This window comes from Mya arenaria, chromosome 11 (assembly GCF_026914265.1).
Source record: "Mya arenaria isolate MELC-2E11 chromosome 11, ASM2691426v1".
NCBI lineage: Eukaryota > Metazoa > Mollusca > Bivalvia > Myida > Myidae > Mya > Mya arenaria.
In genome coordinates, this window is record NC_069132.1 from 33141615 (window position 1) to 33167200 (window position 25586).

Genomic DNA, 25586 nt, shown 5'->3' on the forward strand with positions numbered 1-25586 from the left:
AGCAGGGACTTTGACTTTTGGTCCAGCCAACCCCGGGTATAATCCCCACCCTGCGGAGATGAACTTATGGTAAAAACCCTGCCCGGGGAATGGGCCGTGTTTTTACCTTCCAGGTAGCCCTGCAGTGCCAGGTGAATGCGGTGGATTTATCTTCGTGCCCAATATAACGGGGGGATGGGCCTTACCTAGGGGCCCTGGGGTGCGGGGGCATTTAGCGGGTGGTTTACCAGTAGTTCGTCCCCGCTGAGGCAGGATTTTGTAACCATATGATTCTCAGCAATGACATCAACATCGATTACAGATTTTCCAATGATTATAAATAAAATATAATGATTGATAAATTCTCATTCATCATTATTACTTTTGTTAACCATTGTATTTCCATCATCTTGACAAAAAAGTTTTCATATTTATATTTTGTTTGTCAGACCGAAACCGGTTTAACTGTGACTGATTTCTGAGTTATACAAAGACAATGTTTCATTAAAACCATTGGCATAAGTTAAAAATTGTTATCAATGCAAATCCGTTCCGTACCAATCATTTATTGTTGTCTTTAACCGATTTATTTATAAAAAGCTTCAGTTTTTGGCAGTACCGTCATCAGAGTATAACCTGTCTACTAGTCGTTTTGATTTCCTGAATTATAATCGATTCAATTTGGATTGAGCTTACTTGAATATATATGTGTAGCAGACATGTATTGTTTGATTTTTAATTAGTTAAAACGTGTCACTAACATTTTAATGAGAAATTGGTATGGAACATTCAACTGTTGACCCCAAAGCGATCAGGAATATTGATGGTGTGGTGAGTATTGTCGTCTCGTACAATGTAATGTACATCCACTCGTACCCAAACGTATCGTAACATAATCAGAAAAAGTTTATAAGTGACGGAATTTATTAAGTTTTTTTTTTTAGATTTTAACTATTCAGGGATATGTATTCTTTTAATATTTATTACAACACTACATTGATGATATGTATTGAGAAAGCCTTGGTTCTGTCAATATTAAAAAGTACCCCTGAATGCGCATTGTTGCGGATATCAAGTTGCAACACTGGTGTCATCAATGTCTTGGACATTCATCTGCATGCGAAAAAGATACCTTGGCTGATATTCAATAACATGTCATTTGATTCTTATGAAAATTGGTACATAGGCGTAGACAATACACACAATTGGTTGTATAATGATAAAATCTAAATATGCCCCCCCCCCCTCCACCTCCACCCTCCAAAGAAGAGGGGGTATATTGCTCTGCACATGTCGGTACGTCGGTTGACCAAAGCCTGTCTGAGTGATTACTCAACAATGCCTAGACCTATGGTCATCAAACTTGACATCAAGGCTGGGCCTGACCAGTAGATGACCCCTACATATTTTGGGGGTCATTTGGTGAAAGGTCAAGGTCACAGTGACCTGTAATGGTAACATTCACCCGGCACTGCGGGGCCACCTGAAAGGTGGTTACAATTGACTGGTGCATAACTTATCAGTGTCTGCACCCATGGCCCTCACATTTCACTGGGAGGTTAGGCCTGACCAGAGGTTGACATATTTTGAATTTAGGGGTCATAGGTCAAAGATCAAGGTCACAATGACCTTTAATGGTAAAAGGTCCAAGTGATACCTTGACAATGCCTGCACAAAATGGCCCTCAAATTTGACTTGGAGGTTGGGTCAGACCAGTAGATGATCCCTATTGATTTAAGGGGTCAAAGGTCAAGGTCACAGTGACCTTGAACACAAACTCTAAAGTTGATCGACCTTTGGTCATCAAACTTGACGTGATGTTTGGGCCTGACCAGTAGATGACCTCTATTGATGGTAGGGGTCATTGGGCCAAAGGTCAAGGTCACAGTGACTTTTAATGCAAAAGGGTTAACAAAGCTTGTCTGAGTGATATCTCCACAATGCCTTGACCTATGATCATCAAACTTGACATGGAGGCTGGCATGACCAGTAGATGACCCCTATTGATTTTAAGAGTTGTCGGGTCATAGTTCAAGATCAAAGTGACCTTTAGTGCAAAAAGGTTGTTTGAATGATAACACAGTGACCTTGAATGCAAAAAGCTTCTTTGTGTGATTTCTCGACAATGCCTGCACCCATGGCCCTCAAACTTGACATTTAGATTTTGGGTCACCTGTTGATGACCCCTATGAATTTAGAGGTCAAAGGTCAAGGTCATGACTTATGTTCATAATTAAAATTTATGTTATATTTTCTCATTTCCTGTTGCTAAGAGGATACAATTTATCTGCAAATATCAGTCATCATCTGAACATGATAAAAAACTGTACCTTTTATCCTCACTCTTTGAATGGTCTTAATCTTAAAACTGCCTCAAAGCTGAATTAGCTGTCATTTCGGTCCATGCATATTTCATTCAGTTGTCCAAATAATCCTGGCAACATGGTGCTCAGGGGGGCATATTGTTTGACAAACATCTCTTTTTAATGTAGTCATTTTGCCATGTTTATCTTCAGGACTGGAGTTATGGAATGAGAAGAGAAATGCAGGTATTTACTTTTCAACAATTCATAGGAAAAGATACACATTATACTGTATTTTACAAGTGAATTAAAACAAATAACATTGCAGAAATAATTGTTTATATGGACATTTCAAGGAAAGAAAAAAAAATATTGACAAAGTTAAACATTGATTAATAACAATTAGTCTTTAGTATTGAATGTGTACATAGACAACAACATGTGTTTCTGCTTACATCATTTTTCCCAACAATAATACAATTAATGAAAGAATCAATAACTAACGGTTTTCTTTTATTAAAATATGAAATAATAAGATAGACTTGGAATAATTTAGTACATTCTGAAAACGCAGAATCTTTTGCAGGAGATTGTACCAGGCCTATTTCTTGGACCGTATGCTGCAGCAATGAAATCAAAGGTATTCATATATATATATATATGATAAAGAATAAATGACATGATATATCCTCAAGCCAGTGGTCGAAATAAACACAAACCCGCAAGCCCTGCACTTGTAAAATATCTTCCAGGCTTGCTCAAACTTTGAATTTTATACAGCAGTCTTGTAAAAAAAATTGATGACAAGCTATAGTATAAGAATTTGGGCTTGTTCATCCAAAAGTCTAATTGCAATGACTGTCAGGCAATGTTTTTTATAAGACAAATAAAAAAAGATAAAGTCCCCCTATTAACTCATGTCATGTTGTATTTTTTACTGTATTTCAGGGTTTCCTTAAATTATATATTTTTTACTGAAGGTCTTGATATAAAAATATTGATGACAAGCACTTGGGTACAAATTTAGGCTTTTTCATCGAAAAGTCTTATTTTGACAACCGACTACTTAATAGAAAATAAACAGTGATAAATTAATCATTATTAAAATTAAATGTATGCATGTATTTATAAGACTTAAAATTAAGAATAATGTTTTAAATCCATACAAATATAATTTTAATACTTCAATATTATATATAATATAAGCCTACCAAATCATATACTAGTACTTATATCCAAATTTAGAATATATTTTCATCAATTTAATATTTTTGAGTTACTATAACCTTGAACTTGAAGTTTCCTTTCATTTACCAGAAATGTGATCTACAGAATCGAGGCATCACCCACATTGTGTGTATCAGACAGAATATTGAGGCTAACTTCATTCGAGCTAACTTTCCGGACACATTCAAGTATGGCTATGTTTAAACTTAAAAGAATCATGATTAAATCTGTTTCCTGGGAAGAAAACAGTTCTTGTTTTGAGAGACCATGACAGTTCACATGGTGGAAATTGAGCTAAATCCTCTTTGTTGAGATGTAGACACCTGGACTAATAGACCTTTATCATACTTTGGCTTATAGACTTAATAATATCATTGAAATCATCTGCAAAATTGTTTTTATTAACATTGAAATACAGTCTACATTTTAAGCCAATGATTGCAGTCATTAAGTACTAGACTCAGTCATTAAGAATTCCACCTTTTGCGGGTGTTCAAAGGTCTGCCTACTGCCACTTATTTGATATACATTGCATGCGACAGATTTTATGTTGTCAATGTATTAGCCAATGAGGTTATATTCTAAGTCAGTAAGATGACCTAAAGTAATTTCTTAATGATTAAGAAAGTCTTGTTTGCTATGTTCACTCTGCCAATTCTTATTCATCAAGAATTTACCTCACCTCATCTAACTTTTACTTAAATTTTTACCTTGTTTAACTGGGGGAGACAAGCATTGATGTGACCTTGACAGACATGTCCTGATGAATTTAGGGTATGATTGATCATGATTGAATTCATAGAGGGTCTGTTGAAACGAAGCATGACTTATTTGCTACTTTCTGATGAATTTAGGGTAGGATCGTGATTGAATTCATAGAAGGTCTGTTCAAACAAAAGCCTGAAATATGTGCCACCTTCATCATTTAGGGTATGATCATGATGCCCTATGGAATTTATAGAAGGTCTGTTCAATCATGTGTTTTGAATATGTGTCACATTCTGATCCAGGTACCTGATACTGGATATTGCTGACACTTTCACAGAAAACATCATCAGGTTTATGTCTCAGGTAAATATCTTTACATTAGTTTCAATTTACCTAATGGTAAGACCCATTATACAATTATTTGCCAATTGTTAAAGTTAACAACTTGATTCACAAAATTGTTGTTAACTTTAATACATGAAATTTTGGTTGATGTGCTCATGTATTTAAATTTATACAAGTACAACTGAAACCACTGTCTTAAATCTTTTTAGAAATACTTGAGACATCAAGTGTATCCATTTAACATCCAGAGTAGTAAAGATTTTAAAATTAACAACGATGATGTTAACAACATTGTCTACTATATCAAAGTTCAGAACAATCGGCCGAATGTTGGACAAATTGCTGGCCATTGTAATGTATATTTATCTACATTGTGATGTCAGCATATTGAAACTAGAATGATTTAATCAAAAGTGAGTCTCCGATCACTCCCAAGTTCCTGTACTATAATCTACTTCAGAAGTTGTACCAAGTTTGGATTATGATGTAAACATTTCACTATTTGTCAACAACCATCAAAATGAATTTTTAATAGAAACTGAACTCGTAAAAGACATAACTAAAGTGTGATTTTATCACTGCTTTATTCCAAAGATGCATACTATAATTTTGTATTGGCTTTAAATTTTGCAATTTTTTTACTGTTTTTCATATTAATAATACAAAAAAATCAACTTGAGGGTGATCTACTGGTTTAGGTGTCTTGCCTCTCACAGGTTGTAGGTATTGGCCTCTTATATAACACACTCACACTGTGGTTAGATCACAGTTTTTAGCTCGACTATTTGAAGGATAAGGAGAGCTATCCTAGACCTAGTCACCCGAGCGTCGGCGTAACCACTTATGTTAAAGTTTTTGTAAGAGTTTGTGTACCACCTCAAATATTTTCAAAGTCCATTGACATATGGCTTTGAAACTTTGCACACTTGTTCACCATCATGCCCCCAACCTGTACACAGGAGGAGGTAACTCTATCAAGCATTTTGACAAAATTATGCCCCTTTTTCAACTTAGAATTTACGTTAAAGTTTGCATACCGCCTCAAATATTTTCAAAGTCCATTGACATATGGCTTTGAAACTTTGCACGCTTGTTCACCATCATGGCACCAACCTGTACACAGGTGGAGATAACTCTATCAAGCATTTTGACAAAATTATGCCCCTTTTTCAACTTAGAATTTACGTTAAAGTTTGCGTACCACCTAAGATATTTTCCATTCAATTTATGTAAATATCTCAGCACATCATGTATTGCATTGAAATCTAATCTACCGGTAACTGTGATCCATGTTTCGCCAAAACTTTTCAATCCATACACCGAAAAACGGCTGAATAGTCGAGTGCGCTGTCTCTGTGACAGCTCTTGTTTATATTTACATTTGAAAATTTTTAAGATTATAAATTTGTTGAGGCTACACATATCATGTTTCAGTTCCAGCAGTTTGTCGATGGGTGTCTTAAGGAAGGAGGCAAGGTTTTGATTCATGGTAATGGAGGAATATCTCGCAGGTATGCATCTTATATTAAAATGGTAACATGTCATTTCTTACCATTTAGTGATGGCTGCTTTCAACCCTGGGTTGTTTTTCACATGCATGGCACATCAGTGAAGTTCAACATCCCCCAGAATTTCTATCCATTTCCCGGTCTCTTTTCGAAAGATTAATATTACCTGTCATGGGATGAAATCCCCCGTAATTAATGAAAAAAATTGGTGTGATTGGGAAGAATGTAGACAAGATCCCTTGGTAAAATTAATCTTACAACATCTAGACTCAATGGGAGCCTTCAATTGTTGAAATAAGACTTACTGTCTAGGAGGTGGCTCAATTCACAAGACCAACCTTCGTCTTGTGAAAAATAACCACAATTAATGTTTAGAAAAATTAATGAAGTATGTTCTAAGCCAAAAATCCTTTAAATAAATCAGCTTTTCTTTTGTTATCTGGCATGTTTATAGTAATATTATAAATATACGATTGATTAATCTTTTAGTACATCTGTACTTAATGTATTTTGGAGAAAAATGCTTTAGTCCATAAGTGTATAAAACTTTGAATTGACTTTTTTTATCAATAATTATAAAAATAAGTCTGATTTTGTTTGTTAATACTTTAAAAAAATTAGCTCGATCGTGAAGGCAACTGAAAGCTGATATGAATAACTCTTGTGCAGAAACCGTCACTGTGTTAGTTTTTAAGGGGCCAAGAGAAAGTGCCCCTAATGGGGATTGAGCTTGGGACCTCTAGGTTGAGAGGTGGATACCTTTACCTCTGGACAACTCTCACTATGATTGAGTTATTATTGTGCATGTAAAAAATGTATAACAATAGCTGTTACTTTGTTGTTTGATATTTTCAGTGCATCTTTGGTGGTGGCATACCTAATGGAGAAGTTATCTCTTTCTTTCAAGTAAGTACACTACGCAGGATAAGCATGACTCTGGAGGCCATTAAACAATCCAGTTTGACCAAAAAATATTGTATTTCATAAATGAATAATAGCATATCATTGTATTGTCCAATGGATTCCTTTGACAGCTTCTAACATGCAACCTCTAACAAGTGACAATGTGGAGCAAGGTTGTCATTCGTGTCATGTTTATTAGTGAATGTCTTTAATACAAGTGTAATATCTTTAGTGTTAATTTCAACTGTTTTATATATTTCACAACGTTAACGTTTGGTATTGCAGTGAAAAAAATAAACAGTAGACTGATTTTTCAGAATTGTTTAACATTAACAACGTGATTAAAGACATGTTAACTATTATACATGAAATATTATATGTGTTAATTTTTTTAAATAGAAACAAGTCAAGCTAAAAAAGTTGTTTTCAGGGGCAGCTCCAGGGTTTGACTTTACTTGCGCCCCTCCCTCAGAACCCAAATTAATTTGGTTAAAAGAGTTGGCAGGAGAGTTTGGGGTACCAGTACTCCGCCATCAGTTTCTATATGGAATGGTGCATTTAAACATATTTCAATACTTTTTTCTCCTTATTGAAATAAGAAGTAAACTTTGTTGATTGGGGGGAGGGGGGTAGGCATTTGGTATGCCCACCTCCCCCTGGAACCGCGTGTTGTCTCATATCAAAAGTTTATCCATTATTCTACCTGAGCACTAATTATTTGAATGTTAACAAGGATGACATTAACAATGTTGTTTAATATGTTGTTTCAGAGATGCTTTGATGTTTGTTCAACGGAGGAGATTCTGTATTAACCCCAACGAAGCCTTCTTTCAGCAGCTCACAGTAAGTAGAGCATGGGATCACACACCATGGGATCAGCCACTCGGGTCAACTTATCAACAAGGGAATGATAAATTATCATAAAATCTAGAAACTTAGTTAGATACTGAGTGACTAACAAAATTCACATTATATTTCTTCATTGCAAATTCATATAAACCTGTAGTAACATTGATTCAAAATATATCACATGACCACCAAGAATAAAGACTATAGTTGTCTATATGAGGGCCATATTAAGTGTTTTTAGTAGTGTGGTCAATGACAACAGTGAGAACATGATCCCTATAAAATATTCCAGTGGCACTTTTGTGCTCGAGTGCTGGCTACCATCCTGTAAAGGTATCAAAAATAAAGCATACAATCATGTCCTGCTGCGCCTCGCCATCACAGGTAGTTCACTAGTTTCATCCGCCAACATTTTATTAGCTGGCAAACTAAAAAAGGAGAGCCATTTTCAAGACCTTTGAAATCTCCCTTAATCACAATGGGTCATTGTCATAGAATTTAGAGAGCAATGCCAACCTGTTTCAACACATGCCAGCTTCTGTTCAGGGGACAACAAGTGCAGTATCCAACATGTGCAAACCTTGATCATTTAGGTAGTTTTCATTTAAAATGAAATCCACTGCTGACATGTTTGTCTCTGATTAGATCTCTATCTCATCCACTGTAACACAGGTGTCTTACTCTTCTATGGAATTTACAGTATCAATGTTTTTGTCAAAATCGGCCAAAATCGCCAGCCGGGCTGGGACTCATTTTTCTTCCTGTAACAAGGATACCCATTTTGAAAGAGCCATTTCCCTGTACACATTAGCAAGAATTGTTTTAATTTCTATTTTGCTTTTCTCAGATATTTTCGCCACATTCTGCCATGTTGCAGTCAGTATGTTGCCTTTAAAATTTTACTACTTATGCAAAAATGTGTAAAATTTGGATAGACTTTTACAAAAATCAATATCGTTTCCAGTGGTATAATATATAAATTTGTGCACAAGGACTGTGATTTTGCAGTTATGCCATTTCTAATAAAACATTTCATATACAGAAGATAATTGTTTGTTTGAAATATCTTGCAATCTTACATTGAAACTAACAATTTTTCATTTTCTTATATGATTAAAAAGGATATAAAATGACATTTTATTGTAGGTTTTCAGAAATGCTTGCCGAATGACTGCTACCATAATGCCATTTCTGTGTGGGCTGACATTTTCTTTCAGAACGGGCCAAAATTTCAAAACTGAAAAATATCAAATTTATTTCACTGATATTTCACGCATTTCACTCTATATACCAGCTGATATATGTATATAATGTTTTCTTTTGTTAACATTATTATCAATGTATTTTTCTTCCAGGAGTATGAGGCCTTGTGCAACGCACGGAGATCTGTGCTGTCTGGTGGAACACTCCCCTCAGGTAATATACTCTCTAAATTAAGACATTTAAGGTCTGTTTAGAATAGATTGATATATTTTTTTTTTGTTTTATTGAGCACCGATCAAGACTTTCAAAAAAGGGAGATTTTTTCCATAGAACTAGAGAGGTGTTTTATTCCATCCATTGACACAAATGACAGAGTCTGGTTTAACAATTTGATGAATCTTATTTAAGCATTCATCAATATAAATTAAGCTCTTACAACATAAATCTTGATGGCACTGGGTTAGTTCAAATAGTATTGTATGTTGTAAAAACTGCACCAATTAATCTGTCGCTTTAATTCAGATCATCTTGATTTGACTGCACATATTCTATACAAAGTTACAAACCGTATGGACCATAGAGGTGTAGGCACATGTACAAGAAAGGTTTGGGCATTTGTACCATAATGTGTGGACACATGTACCATAATGGTTTAGGCTAATGTATCATACTGGTGTAGGCACATGTACCATAATGGTGTGGGCACATGTACCATAATGGTGTAGGCACATGTATGATAATGGTGTGGGCACATGTACCATAATGGTGTAGGCTCATGAACCATAATGGTGTGGGCACATGTACCATAATGGTGTGGGCACATGTACCATAATGGTGTAGGCTCATGAACCATAATGGTGTGGGCACATGTACCATAATGGTGTGGGCACATGTACAAAAATGTGTAGACACATGTATGATAATGGTGTAGGCACATGTACCATAATGGTGTGGGCAAATGAACCATAATGTGTGGGCACATGTACCATAATACTGTGGGCAAATGCACCATAATGGTTAGGGCACATGTACCAGAATGTGTGGGGACATGTACCATAATGGTGTAGGCACACATATCGTTATGCTAAGGGCGCATATACAATAATGATCAGTGCACATGAACCATAATGGTGAGTGCACAAGTACCCTTATGGTGACTGCACATGAACCAAAATGGTTAGGGCACATGTACCATAATGGTGAAGGCACATGTACCATAATGGTGTGTGCACATGTACTACAATGATGTCAGCAAATGAACCATAATGGTGAAGGCACATGTACCATAATGGTGTATGCACATGTACCATAATGGTGTATGCACATGTACCATAATGGTGAAGGCACATGTACCATAATGGTGAAGGCACATGTGCCATAATGGTGTGGACAAATGTACCATAATGGTGTATGCACATGTACCATAATGGTGTGGGCACATGTACCATAATGGTGAAGGCACATGTACCATAATGGTGTAGGCACATGTACCATAATGGTGTGGGCAAATGTACCATAATGGTGTGCACATATACCATAATGGTGTGGGCAAATGTACCATAATGGTGTTGGCAAATGTACCATAATGGTGTATGCACATGTACCATAATGGTGAAGGCACATGTGCCATAATGGTGTGTGTACATGTACCATAATGGTGAAGGCACATGTGCCATAATGGTGTGTGCACATGTACCATAATGGTGAAGGCACATGTACCATAATGGTGTGTGTACATGTACCATAATGGTGAAGGCACATGTGCCATAATGGTGTGGGCAAATGTACCATAATGGTGTATGCATGTGTACCATAATGGTTTGTGTACATGTACCATAATGGTGTGTGTACATGTACCATAATGGTGAAGGCACATGTATCATAATGGTATGTGTACATGTACCATACTGGTGTAGGCACATGTACCATAATGGTGTGTGTACATGTGCCATACTGGTGTAGGCACATGTACCATAATGGTGAAGGCACATGTATCATAATGGTATGTGTACATGTACCATAATGGTGTGTGTACATGTACCATAATGGTGAAGGCACATGTACCATAATGGTGTATGCACATGTACCATAATGGTGTGGACAAGTGTACCATAATGGTGTGGGCACATGTACCATAATGGTGTATGCACATGTACCATAATGGTGAAGGCACATGTACCATAATGGTGTAGGCACATGTGTCATAATGGTATGTGTACATGTACCATAATGGTGTGTGTACATGTACCATAATGGTGAAGCACATGTACCATAATGGTGTATGCACATGTACCATAATGGTGTGGGCAAATGTACCATAATGGTGTTTGCACATGTACCATAATGGTGTATGTACGTGTACCATAATGGTTTGTGTACATGTACCATAATGGTGTGTGAACATGTACCATAATGGTGAAGGGACATGTACCATAATGGTGTATGCACATGTGCCATAATGGTGTGGGCAAATGTACCATAATGGTGTTTGCACATGTACCATAATGGTGTATGTACGTGTACCATAATGGTTTGTGTACATGTACCATAATGGTGTGTGAACATGTACCATAATGGTGAAGGGACATGTACCATAATGGTGTATGCACATGTGCCATAATGGTGTGGGCAAATGTACCATAATGGTGTATGCACATGTACCATAACGGTGTGTGTACATGTACCATAATGGTGTGTGTATATGTACCATAATGGTGAAGGCACATGTGCCATAATGATATGTGTACATGTACCATAATGGTGTGTGTACATGTACCATAATGGTGAAGGCACATGTACCATAATGGTATATGCACATGTACCATAATGGTGTGGGCAAATGTACCATAATGGTGTATGCACATGTACCATAATGGTCTGTGTACATGTACCATAATGGTGTGTGTACGTGTACCATAATAGTGAAGGCACATGTACCATAATGGTGTGTGTATATGTACCATAATGGTGTAGGCACATGAACCATAATGGTGTGGGCACATGTACCATAATGGTGTAGGCAAATGTACCATAATGGTGTATGCACATGTACCATAATGGTTTGTGTACATGTACCATAATGGTGTGTGTACATTTACCATAATGGTGAAGGCTAATGTACCATAATGGTGTATGCACATGTACCATAATAGTGTGGGCACATGTACCATAATGGTGTATGCACATGTACCATAATGGTGTATGCACATGTACAATAATGGTGTATGCACATGTACCATAATGATGAAGGCACATGTACAATAATGGTGTAGGCAAATGTACCATAATAGTGTTGGCAAATGTACCATAATGGTGTATGCACATGTACCATAATGGTGTATGCACATGTACCATAATATAATGGTGAAGGCAAATGTACCATAATGGTGTATGCACATGTACCATAATGGTGTGGGCAAATGTACCATAATGGTGAAGGTACATGTACCATAATGGTGTAGGCACATGTATCATAATGGTGTGGGAAAAATGTACCATAATGGTGAAGGCACATGTACCATAATGGTGTAGGCACATATACCATAATGGTGTGGGCACATGTACAATAATGGTGTAGGCACATGTACCATAATGGTGAAGGCACATGTACCATAATGGTGTATGCACATGTACCATAATGGTGAAGGCACATGTACCATAATGGTGAAGGCACATGTACCATAATGGTGAAGGCACATGTGCCATAATGGTGTGGACAAATGTACCATAATGGTGTATGCACATGTACCATAATGGTGTGGGCAAATGTACCATAATGGTGTATGCACATGTACCATAATGGTGTGGGCAAATGTACCATAATGGTGTATGCACATGTACCATAATGGTGAAGGCACATGTACCATAATGGTGAAGGCACATGTACAATAATGGTGTATGCACATGTACCATAATGATGAAGGCACATGTACAATAATGGTGTATGCACATGTACCATAATGGTGAAGGCACATGTACAATAATGGTGTAGGCACATGTACCATAATGGTGAAGCACATGTACAATAATGGTGTAGGCACATGTACCATAATGGTGAAGGCACATGTACAATAATGGTGTATGCACATGTACCATAATGGTGAAGGCACATGTACAATAATGGTGTAGGCACATGTACCATAATGGTGTATGCACATGTACAATAATGGTGTAGGCACATGTACCATAATGGTGAAGGCACATGTACAATAATGGTGTATGCACATGTACCATAATGGTGAAGGCACATGTACAATAATGGTGTAGGCACATGTACCATAATGGTGAAGGCACATGTACCATAATGGTGTATGCACATGTACCATAATGGTGTATGCACATGTACCATAATGGTGAAGGCACATGTACTACAATGGTGTGGGCAAATGAATCATAATGTGTGGCACATGTACCATAATGGTTACTAAACCTGTACCCTAATGGTGGGTGCACATGTACCATAATGGTGAGTGCACATGTACCATACTGGTGAGGGCATATATACCATAATGGTAAGTGCACATGTACCATAATGTTGAGTGCACATGTACTATAATGTTGAGTGCACATATACCATAATGGTGAATGCACAAGTACCATAATGGTAAGGGCATATGTACCATAGTTGTGAGGGCACATGAATCATAACTTTGAGTGCACATGAACCCTAATGGTGAGGGCATATGCACCATAATGTGGAGTGCACAAGTGCCATAATGGTGAGTGCACATGTACCATAATGTTGAGTGCACATGTGCCATAATGGTGAGGGCATATGCGCCATATGGGTGTCGGCTCATGCACCATAATTGTGTAGGCACATGTACCATAATGATGAGAGCATATCGAGGGGTAAAAGCGAAAAAGGTTCTAAGTGACATTAAATAAAGAAGCAGATAGAACCTTTTCGCTTTCACCCCTCAATATGCAACATAATGGTGTGGGCACTTGTTCCATAATGGTGAGGGCATATGCACCATAATGTTGAGTGTGCATGTACCATAATGATGAGGGCAATTTAACCATGATGGTGTAGGCACATGCACCATAATTGTGTAGGCACATTTACCATTATGGTGAGGACACATGTACCATTATTTTGTAGCCTTTTTTGTAGGCACACATTCCATAATGGTGTGCACATTTGTACCAGTATTGTGAGGGCAATTTACCATAATGGTGTGGGTACCTGTAAGTAAAGTAATGGCTTAACAAATTCTTATTATGATGTAACCCATTTCCTTATCCTTTTTTTCGTTTTAATAAACTTTCATTTTTTCTGTATATTGGTATAGGGTCAAGGAAACGAAAATTCCCCAGTGATCCAGATGATAACATATCTGACACCGCCATGACCTGAGGCGTACAATCCTTATTTGTGGACCATGAACGATGGAAACTCATCGTAAAAGAAAATGCCAGTTCTGAGCATATAAATGGTTTCTGAAGCTTGGACTTAACATGATTAAAGTCATGTGTGACTGGAAATGGGAAATATATTCTTACATTCTTGTAACCAAGAAGGTGAAGAAAAACTGGTGTTAAACAGTTAAAAATTGCATTTGTTTCTCCTTGTTTTGATGCATAAATTGTCTTTACTGCGGAACTTTCACAGGGCAGCTGTTTTCACCAAAGAATGGAATGCTTGATCCTGTGTGTATTCAATATGCAAAGCAATTTTGTTTTGATTATGGTTTTATGAGTGTGGATTAAACAATGATCAGGAATTATGAAAAATTGATTGCTTATCACTGAGGATGCTCTTAAACAATTGCATAATCATATAATGTGTCTAAATTCACTAAAATATGAGATAAGCAGTCAAACATTGAAACTAATAACAGTATTTTACCTAATCTAACATCTCTCACAGAAAAGTTGATTTTTAAATACATCCATCTTCACGTTTTTGGACATTCTTTGTATATTTTTTTACCAATTTTTAGTACAGTATTTTAAATATAAATGCAGCATGTGATTATTTTGACTTTTAATTTGGATTATACAAGCGATCATTAATCAAAATCGGTCTTCCAATTATATCATATGATCGATGATTTAGGACCAAGTTTTAATCCCCTGTTTTGACATTCAGTTTTGAACTCACCATCATGAAAGTTGCCATATATGCCTGCAGATTTCAGTGTTCTTGTTTTATCCATTCCATAGTATGATTAACCAGACGAGGAATTACTTGAATTAGATATGCAATTATCCTGTATATACCAGTTGTTTGTTTTGACTTGGGGCTTATTTCATTATTTTTTTTTTAATATAACAGGTTTAAGATCTTTAAACAATTTTAGACTCGATTGCTCAGTATACAATTATGTGGGTTTCACAGAATTATCTTTTCAGTAATTTGGCTTTAAATTGTATTTGATACACCTAGATGAAGACAACTAAGAATAAATGTCAAACAATTAATATCCATATAAGCTTATTATATAAATCTCAAAATTTTCATTATTAATTAGATTAACCCTTATTACAGGTTTAAGATAGCTGATAAATTATCCCTTGATTTTCAAAAAGACAGATTTGACAGATCATTCCTTTTCAGTATTTCGAACGGTGTTAAAACCATACCATAATGTTGACAGTGTTGTACATGATAAACCTATTTGGTTCAATGTTACTTTTGACATTTTGTTGACTTAGGCTTTTATGCTGTACTGTTCATGAAAACATACACATTAATTCATGATTGTTTGTTTTGTTTTGAACCAGAAATCATTTGTGGTACTATGTTTGTTGATTTGTATAATACATGTAGTTGGAGGGGTTGTGTGTGTGATTATTGTCAGAAACATTATTAAAAATATTCTGTTCAGTCATATGACATAATTAAAATATTTAGACAATTATTGTTTAAACCAACCAATCTTCCGAACCATATTACTCAAAACTATTTAAAACAGCAGCTGTATAACCCATTACTTGTTGATATGTGCATTATCATTTGAAATGAACCTCACATGCATCAATACTGTATTGTTTACATTTTTGCTGGGATTCATATAAATAGTCACACTTCTTCTCCCAGAGTTCCTTCAACCAACACCTTGTTCATTCAATGTACATTTGTATTTAATTTATGTTGAAGTTTGTTTTCATACATTTTGCAATAAAGAATTTTAAAACTAAACATGTTTCAATTTATATTACTAGTATGCAACTTTCAACTATGTGTTAAATTGAACAAGAGATTCTATTGAACAAGAGATTCTTTACAAACATATCAAAAAGTAACTTTGGATGTCTACCTTTTAGGCCCGAAACCAGGGGCGGATCCAGGATTGGATGTCAGAGGGGGTGTAACTTTGGCCCAATTGGGGCGTCGCTTTTTGATTTGCACCCATCCCTAAATGATAATGTTCTAATCATTTTTGGTCTTGAAAATATATTTTTTGATATTCATTGTTTTTTTGTTTTTTTTTTGTTTTTTTTTTTGGGGGGGGGGGTGACAATTAGGTTTGGGTCTTGTCAACGTAACTGCCGCCTGTGGGCTCAATTAGTCCCTAACCCCATTTTCGGATTTTAAAATAAAGAGGCACACATGTGCACCTCATCAAGACAGTGTGCATGATCCGACCACTACCCTCTAAGGCCATGGCCACACAAAGGGTTAAATGTCATACAGCCATTTGTGTCAGCTCATAAGTCCCTAACCCCATAATGGACATCAAAATATTAAACTAGGCACAAATGTGCACCTCGTCAGGCCAATGTGCAGATTGCATGTTTCGTCCACTCATCATTTAGGTCAAGGTCAAGGCCACACAGAGGGTTAAATGTTATATAGCCATTTGTGTTGGCTCATTAGCCCTAATCACATGATGGACTTGAAAATAACTAGCCACGATATCACTGCATCAAGCGATGTGAAGAGTGCATGTTTCACTTTACAGTCACTTAGGTCAAGGTCATTCTAATGGGTCAGCCTAAGTTTTGTTTTACCTAAATAATATAATGGCTTGAAGGATTTTACAATAACATCTATATTTGGTTACCTAAATATTTCCCACAACGCCTGTATATTTCATTGTGTTTCTTCTAAGTAACACATAGGGATTCATGCACATACAATTTTTCAACATTCCAATGATAAACCTTAAAAAAATGAAAAACTAATACATTAAGACCAGAGTTGTCTCCCATATGAGTTGAGTAATTATTACGTGCTATCAATGTTGCAGCAGGAAACGCATCGATTGATGAAAATACTTTTTCAATGCAATGGTCCTGCTTTTATTTTATCCAATACTTATAATCAATACCAGCCATATCGATATATGCACTGGATTAACAATCCAAATCAATACCAAGTTTACTTTACATTATAATCATTTAATTATTTAGGCTTAATACATTGCAAGATATATCATTATGGAACGCCGCAAGACCTACATGTACAACTAACCTCTTCGATCATGTATAAGTCGCTCGATCAGGCTGACCGGTTGAAATGTCAATATTTTACTAGTGTCTGTGCAAATATAATCAGTGGTCAGAAAAAAATTACAGTACGTTTCTGTGGTCGGGGCCTACAAGTTTCCCTCTCATTGAAGTGCGATATGATATTTTATCAGCATTCTTTTATCACCCTTTTCAGACATTTACACAAGATTTGGCTCATTCCAAGACAAAAAATTAAAAGTTGTCAAAACGGTCAATCTGTGAGAGTGTAGCTTTAAACTGTTCATGAAACATGCCCTGTGTAACAAGGATTTGTGCCGTCGGCGTAGTATGGTAGACATATAGACATGGACCTTGTCAGGCGTCGTCACCTACTTAACATGGTAGGCATTGGTCATATACTGTCCAGCGTGGTCATCCATCAGTTCGTCGGCATCATCTTCCCTGTCCGTCCGTGACTTCACACTCTCTTGACCACTCTCTAGAGGATGAGAATCCAAAATAAAACTGTGGCTTCATGACAGCCAGCCAGACAGACTGATAGAATTGTTTATTGTATACGTGTATAAAACAGTTTCATGACATAAAATAATATTTATCACAATATGTACTTACATAGTCGGAATGATACATGGCATAAACATAGGAGAAATAATACAGTAACACAAATATAAATCAATGTAGAAGTGATGCAGACTCTGCGAAAAGGAGTCAACTTGGAATATTCATTATGGCAAAATATTATGTCTCGTAAACATTATGACACAAATGCTTTGGATATAAATTCACTTTAATTTCTGATGATACCTGTTTGTTTTTGACTGTATCAATTCAATAAAGATTCAAGATTCAACACATTTGTTCAAGTGACACTCTTTTTCAAAGTCAATACATACAACTGTTTAACAAACATACATTTTGAGTGATAAACCTTTAACTACTTACAATATAATGCCTTCATGGAAAATATTAGTAACTGATATCAAGATTGCAACCATGTAATAGCTGAATCCGCAAAAATATTAAATGATCGGTGAGTGCTAAAAGATTTACTGTGATCTACTATCGTCTCATAAGGTAGAAAGACCGTGTTTTCTGCACCTTTCTTTCAAATTAAACTCGGTATCCTTCTTGCAAACCATGGTTTTCGACATTTATTCATCCTTTTTGGTATACACATGTATTAAAACAATTGTAGTAACTGTGGTAAATCTTTTTTAAAGAGTGCATCTTTAAGTAATTTGAACACAAACGTCTTCCTTTTTCCTTGATCGAAATATTAATTCAAGTATACATACATACAACGCTTCCACAAAATGTTTTAATGTGAGACACGGTAGATATATTATGACCACTATTATTTTACACATTAAATTTGTATTAAAATTGTTAAATTAACATTGAGGATGGAAAACAAGCGTTAAAGAAAATATTTATATACAATTATTCACGTTTTGAAAAATATAAACTTTATTGATTTCAGGAGATTGGTTCAGGTAGTACTTCAGTACTAAGGTGGATTAGTTTGACGGGACACTAGTAACATGATTTCCTCGTGTTTTTGTGGGTATATGGGGAAAACGCTTTTGTTTTCGTCACTCGAGGTTTTGTATTTGATGAAATAAGAAGTTATTTTGAAATGTCTGAAAGCGAAGATATAAATTTGATAACATTTTCCGCCCATCCCATCCCTATTTTCAGGTTGATTTTCCTGTTACATGTGCTCTATTTACATGTATATTTATTTTCATTTACAGATTTCCACTGTTTGATTGCCTAACATTAGTTAGTAACGTATTTGTTACTTTTATGATTTAAGATTTACCGTATGTTTAGTTTCGTTGCAGTTGTTTCATGATGTTTTCTAAGATACCTGTCCAGTCATTATTGATGTTGCTGAGTCTAAAGACGGACGTGGCCACGATTGACCAAGGTTACGATCCAGATGTGCTCAGACGCTTTAACCAATCTTCCAGCATCCAAATACTGCATTTTCCTGTGTACATGTTCACCAAATACATTGCCAATTCCTAAACTGTTTGTGTTGTTGTATTTTGAGATTAGTGAATAATTAGTTTACCCACGTATTGAGTGAGTAAGTTGCATTTGTCACGAGCAGAGACATATCATATGACAAACATGTACTTTGTAAACAATTACAATTTATGAAGATAAAGAGTTAAATTTTTAACTTAGAGTTAAATTGATAACGAATAAACTTGCTTAGTACTGGCTTTAAGTTTTCATTTTGCTTGACATTCAGGCTGTGTGACGATATAAATCAATACATGAAAGGGTTGAACAGAAAAACAAACCATTTTGTATGAAAATCATAGTTTCGAGTGGTTGCTGAACCTTTTCAGAAGAGGCAAACAATCATCGGACCATTTTATTTATTCTTCGTTTCAGATGAGTTATTAGTTACCCATGTTATTTTGAGCATAATATTTGTGCATTTCTAGTGGATGGCAACTGATGTCCATTCTTAAAGATGCATTCAGATAACTCCCAAATAAGTTTTAACACATTTAATACAATTGTTTTAGTATACCAAACTGATGAACAAATGTCGAAAACAACGGTGCTCATGAAGGAAACAGAGTTTCATTTGAAAGAAATGTGCAGAAAAAAACGGTATTGCTACCTTGTGAGACAATAATAGATCGCAGTAAATCTTTAGCATTCACTAACCATTTCATGTTTTTGCTTTTTCAGCTATTAAATACAAGGTTACAATTGTGTTATCAGTAATTCATATTTTCCATAAACTGCATTGTAGTTTATCACTTAAAATTTATGTTTGTTATATATATGTGTATGCATTGATTTTGAATAAATGAAATCTGAGTTTCACTTTAAAATATTTCTTTCATTCATAATGATTATAAATAAATAAAACATTTTTTTCAAATAAATGAATGGTTGTAAAAGTGTTGTGAAAATACAAATCAACTACAATAAATAAATGCAAGATGGAATTATGTAGAGATCAATTGCACAGCACCCTGATAATCTGAAGGTATTGGACGTTACATGTACTTTCATCTTACTTAAAGCATATCTAAACAGTAACATATTGGTTTGAGTTTTACTCCATCAACACAATGGGATTGGTTTCCGTATCTGTTGAGGCGAACTGGGTCCCCCACAACTGTCATTTTGTCTTCTTGGTTCCCGGCCTTGAACGCCATATAGTCCACTATCCCCTCAAAAAAGGCCGGACCGGGGTTGGTGAAAAAGAACAGACTATAGCGCCCTGTTCCACTGTCTATATCGGGCGATGAGTGAAACAATTTATTGAACCAGCTTGAAGACCGACCCAACTCTTTGTTCAAATTGCTGTCGTCCCTTTCCGAATACACAACCGTAGCTTCCGTAACATTTACAAGCACCATGTTCGAACACTTGTTAAGCTTTTTTGAAACCATCTCGTTCATGTATTTAACAAGAACCTTGGCTACATATTGCACTAATGGGGAACTGGTTTCTACTAAAACTTTATCTTTGCATGTGCAAAACGCATCTTCCACTCCTGCGTCAATGCACGTGCGATCTAACGGAACTGGATGAAAGACGTTACGTTTCACGAGATATTTTTTAGTTGGCACCATTTCTTGGTCCTGAAACGCACGACCGTATATGACGTCATAAACCGTCGTATAAATGTCAAAATGGGTAACGAGTCGTTTTGAATTTTCTCTAAGATGGGTGCGAAGTTTGGGGTATACTTTAGATACACTGTCTGGAACGTGAATCATTATCCACGGGTTGTTGTTTTCAGCGCGCCCTACGTGTGTTAAAGAAGCACCACCTATGCGAAATCCGTGGTCACTTAGCACTATGAATATAGTATTACTCATGTCGGTTTCGCTCACCATCCACCTTAAGAATTCTAGAAAGGGTTCGTCTCCTCTACTTACGGACGAAAAGCTCTCATGTCCAACCTGATTTGACCACATAAAAGCGAATTTACGTTTACCGTTGTATTTCCGTAAAAATCCTTTTAAGTAATCCATTTGAATTTGGAAATGGTTTCTGTTTCCATAACAATCAGCCGTAGATTTACCAAGAGTTTTGCCAAACACCGCCTCGAAATCACTCATAGCCAACGTGTACGGTCGGAAGTAGAAATCCGTTGGGACTTTCTTAAACCCACTTTTAACGTAGTTGAAAGAAGATATATCTGGTCGGTCTTCTCCAAAAAAGGTTGCCATGGATTTAACTGGCGACTCGTTCCAGATAAACGGCATGTTGTCAGCGTGCATCTTAAGGTGTTCTACGTGTGGAAAGCTTGAGTGACTTTTCCCCGTCAGAAGAGGCACGATGTTTGGAAAAGTATTCTCTCCAACTTTCCGGTACCCTATTAAATCTTGGCAACGAAGTTTGTCACGTAAATATTCATATGACTTTGGCAAGTTTCTCAGCGCATGCGACCTTGACACTGAATCTATACCGAACATAACCACACTTGGTTTAGAGGCACTTTCTGCTTCTGTACTGTCGTAAGCTTTAGCATATTCATTGAAGAAAGGGTTAAAATGTGCCATATCGTACACCGTTTCGCTGGCATTATGTTTAATGCACGTGACACGGAATAAATGGCCGGGAATTGTAGTCGGAAGTATCAAGTTTTGACGCGAGAGCATTTGAAGTTCCATATCACCATCTAACCTCCGAATCACTCGATACCAGCACTCCAACGTCAATGGGTCGAGACCGTGTGTTTCCGCGAATGACGTGTTCATGTACATCTGCATGTCCGACCGAAAGTAGAACAGCTCGTACTTCTCGTTACAAGGAAGTTGCCCCGGTTTTGTTAGAAATGGCCTCAGTGAAGCGTCCCAAGGATTTAATTCCGTGATGTTGCAGGGTTTGAATAAAACCGACGAAGAAGCTAAGAACATCCATTTTGTACACAGAAATAGCACCGATATAGTTAAAATAAATACTAAAACTTTAAAATATCGTCTCTTGAATGCCATAATGATCACGACAAATCTTATCACTAAATATGGTCAAATTCGTAATCCACCAATAGTTCGGTTTAAAGTGGTTTATATCCGTTAGGTGGCCACACAACATAATTCTCCTATTGTACAATTTAAACCAGCGATCAATATTTTCAATAACCACAATCGGTCAATGTTTACATTATTCATCATATACATTGGCATGAACATAAACTGATATTCCTCAAATTCACTTTAATAACACGCATACTGAAACGCCAGCTGCAAAATTCATCGATAAAAGGAAAAGGTTAAAAAAAAAACACAAATGCGCAATGACATGCGCACTGCATTACATGGTGAGTAAATATTATCGTCTGCTCTGGCTCTGGCGCTTGTTTAGTTTAGTTTTATTAAGCACAGTTCAGGCATCTATCTACATGAGTGATAGTTTGTTTATTTAAAACACACACAACGTATTTCTTGTATCATAGTAATAGTTGCGTTAAATATTATTAAACCCACAAATATGCCTGGTTTGATCACGAATGTTAAATAGTTAAAAAGCGTATTCAGAGGCTCTCGGTATTAACGCAGTGTTGTGTTACAAAAAGCCTGCATTTAAAATGCTTGAAAATAAAGAGAGCGTATAAGACGCATCAAGCGAAAAAAATGTATGAGTTCAATGCGAAGCAAAAAAAGAACACAAAATCATTCTGGAACAATTTTAAATCTTAATAAAGTAGTAAATCCGCATTTCAGATAGATAAATAACTAAATGAGTACTTTATCGCTACTTCGGTCATTTAACGGATTCTCGACCGTGCCATATAAAAATGTTTAATCTTCACACGTTATTTTGTGAACATATTGTTTATGAAGTTATAAGACCGATTCTCCCATCAAACATATGCATGTTTACAAACGAAAGTAGGACATTTTCACCAATTTTCAGCTGAATTTCACTCAAGAAGCTTACATTTGAGATAAAACCAGTATGATCGAGTGCTTTTATTTTGTCGGGAATAAAAATGAACGCGTGTTTACCGGAATAAGCATGTTTATACTCTTTTTCTGGGTTGAGCTGGAGCGGCCAAAAGCCAGGGAGCTTTCAAGAGCCAAAGCGTGGAGGCTGAGCGTTTGCAACACTAATTAGCGTGAGCAATTATTTGTATCAATAACATTTGCATGTAATGCTTTTCAATTAATTCAAAATTTTGAAATATTTCATTGATTTTTTTTTCTTTCTAATTCTATAATGATGACTTGATGTATGCATTTATTTGGTATATATTAAAGCGACTTTTAAAATTATTCCGTATGGGTCAAAATATTCACTGAATGTGTATAAGGGTTTCAATAGCAAGTGTTCGGCTTCAGGTTTAAGTAGAACGCATGATCACATACATGCGCCAATGCATAGCATTGGTAAATTGAAATTAATTAAACACACCTTTAAATGAATAAATTAGGTGATTATATTTGGGTATCTGTCTCCAACAACTGTATACCTTAAAGAGGCTGTACTCCGTATGATGAAATGGCGAAAAAAAGGAGAAAATTGTCAAAAACTTACATAAACTTGGTATCGATGTGTACAATGCATTTTGTTCGTATTTTTCCATTTAAAAAGATTCCTTGGTATGCCTACCTAGTAGAATTCATTCCTTATGCGTGATTGGCTAGTCGATGTTATCACGTGAAATTACCAAGTTAGGTATATAGCTTAAATAGTCCAACTGCTGAGGGTAAGCCTTCGTAGCACAGTGGATACAACACTGATTTGCGATTTTGGCGACACCGGTTCGAACCCGGTCTCCGGCTCGTTTTTTTTTTCTTCACATTTTGGTATTTTTCTTACAATTATGATATCAAAGAGTAAATCCTTTTATTAAATAATTGTCCTGAGATTCGTTTCAGAAAAAAATAATGTTTGGGCCAATCTGGTGTACAGTCCCTTTATTGAGGCGTCAACTCAGCTTTATGCGTTGCAATCAGCTAGTGGTTGTCATAAACGAGGCAGATTCTGTAGTAAGCATTGATTCAAATTTATATTTCAATCGCTGAAATGATGCGTAAACTAATACTTATGATCAATCAATACAGATTTGAATGTTCTTTTTAAATACAGTATGGAAGTGCGATCTTTCGGAATAACGAAATATATTCAACGTGTAAAACAGCAGGGTTCGATTCCTACCAGTACAATTCTGCCCAAAGCGGCTATCTCAACAATTATTTAAAGGTGCACTTTTACTCCCAAATAAGATGTATGAATAAATATAAAAGAATGGTTCTTATGAAGGAAACCGTGTTTAAATTGAAAGAAAGGTATAGGAAACACGGCATTTCTACCTTATAAGACGATAGTTGATCACTGTAAATCTTTTACGACCCACCAGTCAATTAATATTTGTGCGTTTCCAGCTATTAAATACACGGTTAATCTTGTTATCAGTAATTAATATAGCATATCGGCAAGCAGAATGCATACGACTTAATAAGTAAGCACGTCTTCAAAACATTGACATTTTGTAATCCTTAAAAATCTGCTTTTGGAATATATGCATATATTTAAAAAACCACAAATCAATTTAAAGGATGACAAACACTGTCTTCACTGTCTTTCGTTGGTAAGAAACTAGTTTTACTTTTATATCTGGTACACGAACTTTGTTTTTGTTGTAACAGTTTCAAATAAATTGAAAACCAATTTTATCGTTTGTTTTACGAAAACCGAAACTCGTTTTTGAAACTATCGAAATCCCCTCCGCGAGCGGTTTTGTCACTTCCATCCAAAAACAAAATGGCGGACAGTGATCCAACACGTGTGATAGAACATCATTTAGTTAGAACAGGCAAACGACCATCTGCGGTATCATTGTATTGAAGAAATTCAGAAATAATGGCTACAAGCAGAAGCTCCGCCATGTTTAAGACACCTTGAAATTGAGATAATTTAACAGAATTGTTCCTTATTAGGATTTTGAAGCGTTTTTATAACACTTAAAGCACTAAAATCTCCTTGAATACAAAATGCATTTCTGCAAACGTTTTATGACGACCACTTGTGCATTGTTTTTCTGAGTTTGAATAAGGAACTATTTCCTTATTCCTTATTCGCAATTCTGTGTATTGTTAATCACGTTAAGCCAGAAGTGCTACATGTAAAAGAACAGAATAGAACAGAATTT

General features: G+C 36.0%; 2 protein-coding genes across 2 annotated transcripts; one reads left to right on the top strand and one right to left on the bottom strand.

The window, feature by feature from the left end:
- The first annotated feature begins 672 nt into the window (after window positions 1-672).
- LOC128209341 (serine/threonine/tyrosine-interacting protein B-like) lies at window positions 673-16172 on the top strand. The gene is made up of 10 exons (XM_052913339.1): window positions 673-810; window positions 2496-2528; window positions 2869-2922; window positions 3600-3697; window positions 4520-4580; window positions 5997-6073; window positions 6926-6976; window positions 7744-7816; window positions 9178-9238; window positions 14320-16172. The coding sequence occupies exons 1-10, from the start codon at window positions 760-762 to the stop codon at window positions 14382-14384; spliced, it is 624 nt and encodes a 207-aa protein (XP_052769299.1). The 5' UTR covers window positions 673-759; the 3' UTR covers window positions 14385-16172.
- A 3784-nt stretch (window positions 16173-19956) lies between these two features.
- On the bottom strand, window positions 19957-22673 carry LOC128209881 (uncharacterized). The gene has a single exon (XM_052914140.1). The coding sequence runs from the start codon at window positions 22423-22425 to the stop codon at window positions 20494-20496; it is 1932 nt and encodes a 643-aa protein (XP_052770100.1). The 5' UTR covers window positions 22426-22673; the 3' UTR covers window positions 19957-20493.
- Window positions 22674-25586: the final 2913 nt, after the last annotated feature.

Coding starts and splice junctions, on each gene's coding strand:
- LOC128209341 (XM_052913339.1), top strand. CDS start 760: ATGGAACATTCAACTGTTGACCCCAAAGCGATCAGGAATATTGATGGT. Junction 6,074..6,925: donor AATGGAGGAATATCTCGCAG/GTATGCATCTTA, acceptor TGATATTTTCAG/TGCATCTTTGGTGGTGGCAT. Junction 9,239..14,319: donor TGGTGGAACACTCCCCTCAG/GTAATATACTCT, acceptor ATATTGGTATAG/GGTCAAGGAAACGAAAATTC.
- LOC128209881 (XM_052914140.1), bottom strand. CDS start 22,425: ATGGCATTCAAGAGACGATATTTTAAAGTTTTAGTATTTATTTTAACT.